Source organism: Blastocystis sp. subtype 4 (assembly GCF_000743755.1).
Source record: "Blastocystis sp. subtype 4 strain WR1 chromosome Unknown seqid_0820, whole genome shotgun sequence".
In the NCBI taxonomy this organism is placed as follows: domain Eukaryota; class Bigyra; order Opalinata; family Blastocystidae; genus Blastocystis; species Blastocystis sp. subtype 4.
In genome coordinates this window covers 1-1,499 of record NW_014568727.1, presented here as the reverse complement: position 1 = coordinate 1,499, position 1,499 = coordinate 1, and the positions used below count along the sequence as shown (strand labels likewise).

The window sequence follows — 1,499 nt, the reverse complement described above, 5'->3', positions numbered from 1 at the left end:
CGTAAACTTCGTGTGGTTCGTCGTAACGAGAGATGGGCTGATAAGGTGATTAGCGATTTTCATAGTTCTCATTGTCTAGACTTACAAGAAGGGACACAACATCTCTTCGATTAAGGCTAATGTCCTCGGAGGAGCCACTATGGCTAAGGGAATTGTTCTTGAGAAGGTGTAAGTGTTTGATGGATGTGTTTGATGGATAGTGGAGTAGAGGCTAAGCAGCCTAACTCTGCTATTCGTAAGTGCGTCCGTGTTCAGTTGATCAAGAATGGAAAGAAGATCACTGCGTTCGTTCCTCGTGATGGTTGTCTGAACTTTGTGGATGAGAACGATGAGGTCCTGATTGCTGGATTCGGTCGTTCTGGTCATGCTGTTGGTGATATTCCGGGAGTCCGTTTCAAGGTGGTGTGTGTCTCCAAGACTTCTCTCCTCGCTCTGTTCCGTGGAAAGAAGGAGAAGCCTCATACATAAGTGTGTGACTCTGAAGCATGGGTGTTATCTGCTGTTGGGTTAACCTTGTCCTGTAGACTGTTTGTTTGATTGTTCCTTATTACGATTGACATTGTATTAATAGAGAATGAGCATCAAACCCAATAAATGGCTCCTTTCTCCAGTGTGCAACGACATGCAAGTCTTGTTGAACACCTAAATCAATAAATCCTAACCCGATTGGATTCATAACTCATCATTTCAAATGGCGTGGCGTTATAGAATTGGTAAGAACCTTCAAGAGCTTCGTTTTCTGTACTGTGCGAACTCTGTTGGAAGCCAAGGAGTTCGGTAGGCTCCTATGATTGAAACGAGTCCTAATCGTATAGAGACTTCATTGAAAAGCAGTACCATAGTATTAAATCCATGAATCCCATTCTTCCCATCATCGTGAGAGAGTGCGATGGAATTCGTGCAAAGGTGATTGCCCGTTATGGTCCTTTTATGTATGACTGTTAACTTGTAGACTACAACAATACGAAGGAGATGGATCTCGAGGGACTTGCCCCTCCAGCTATTGAGGATGCTGTATGACTGTCTGTGACTTTGTAAGGGTTTAGTTGAAGCGTCTAACGGAGATTGGAGAAGTGATGCCCAGAAGTCAGGAGAGTGACTTCAAGAGATATAGACCGGAGTCCGTCATATAAGTGCCTTTTACATTATGTCTATTGTAACGATCTTGACATGTTTGTTCAGGAACGCATCTTGAAGTATTGCTCTGAGGTTTTAATGTGTCTATTGATCAAAACCTCTGGTCTCTGGTTACTGTGCGATAACCGCGGTTGTCATTCTTACCTTGTTTCTCATAGAATCGATTTCACCACCACTATTAAATGGTTCGTTGTTAATTCCCGTGCATAATCAGTCGTTTGGACTGATTTCATTGTTTTGTTTCTCTTCAACTTACCATTTTATAGCCTACTAGATTCAGCAAGAACAGAAAGGCCAGAGGACATGTTAGTGCCGGTCACGGACGTATTGGTACATTGTAGCTGATTTTCGTTCATCTCTAG

At 42.8% G+C, this 1,499-nt stretch overlaps 1 protein-coding gene across 1 annotated transcript; it reads left to right on the top strand.

The window, feature by feature from the left end:
* Positions 1-691: 691 nt before the first annotated feature.
* JH06_5641 (NADH dehydrogenase) lies at positions 692-1,133 on the top strand (the record flags this gene model as incomplete). The annotated part of the gene is given in 4 exon segments (XM_014669244.1): positions 692-777; positions 816-940; positions 953-1,014; positions 1,047-1,133. 4 exon segments carry the CDS (start codon positions 692-694, stop codon positions 1,131-1,133), a joined length of 360 nt encoding a protein of 119 aa, XP_014524730.1.
* Positions 1,134-1,499: the final 366 nt, after the last annotated feature.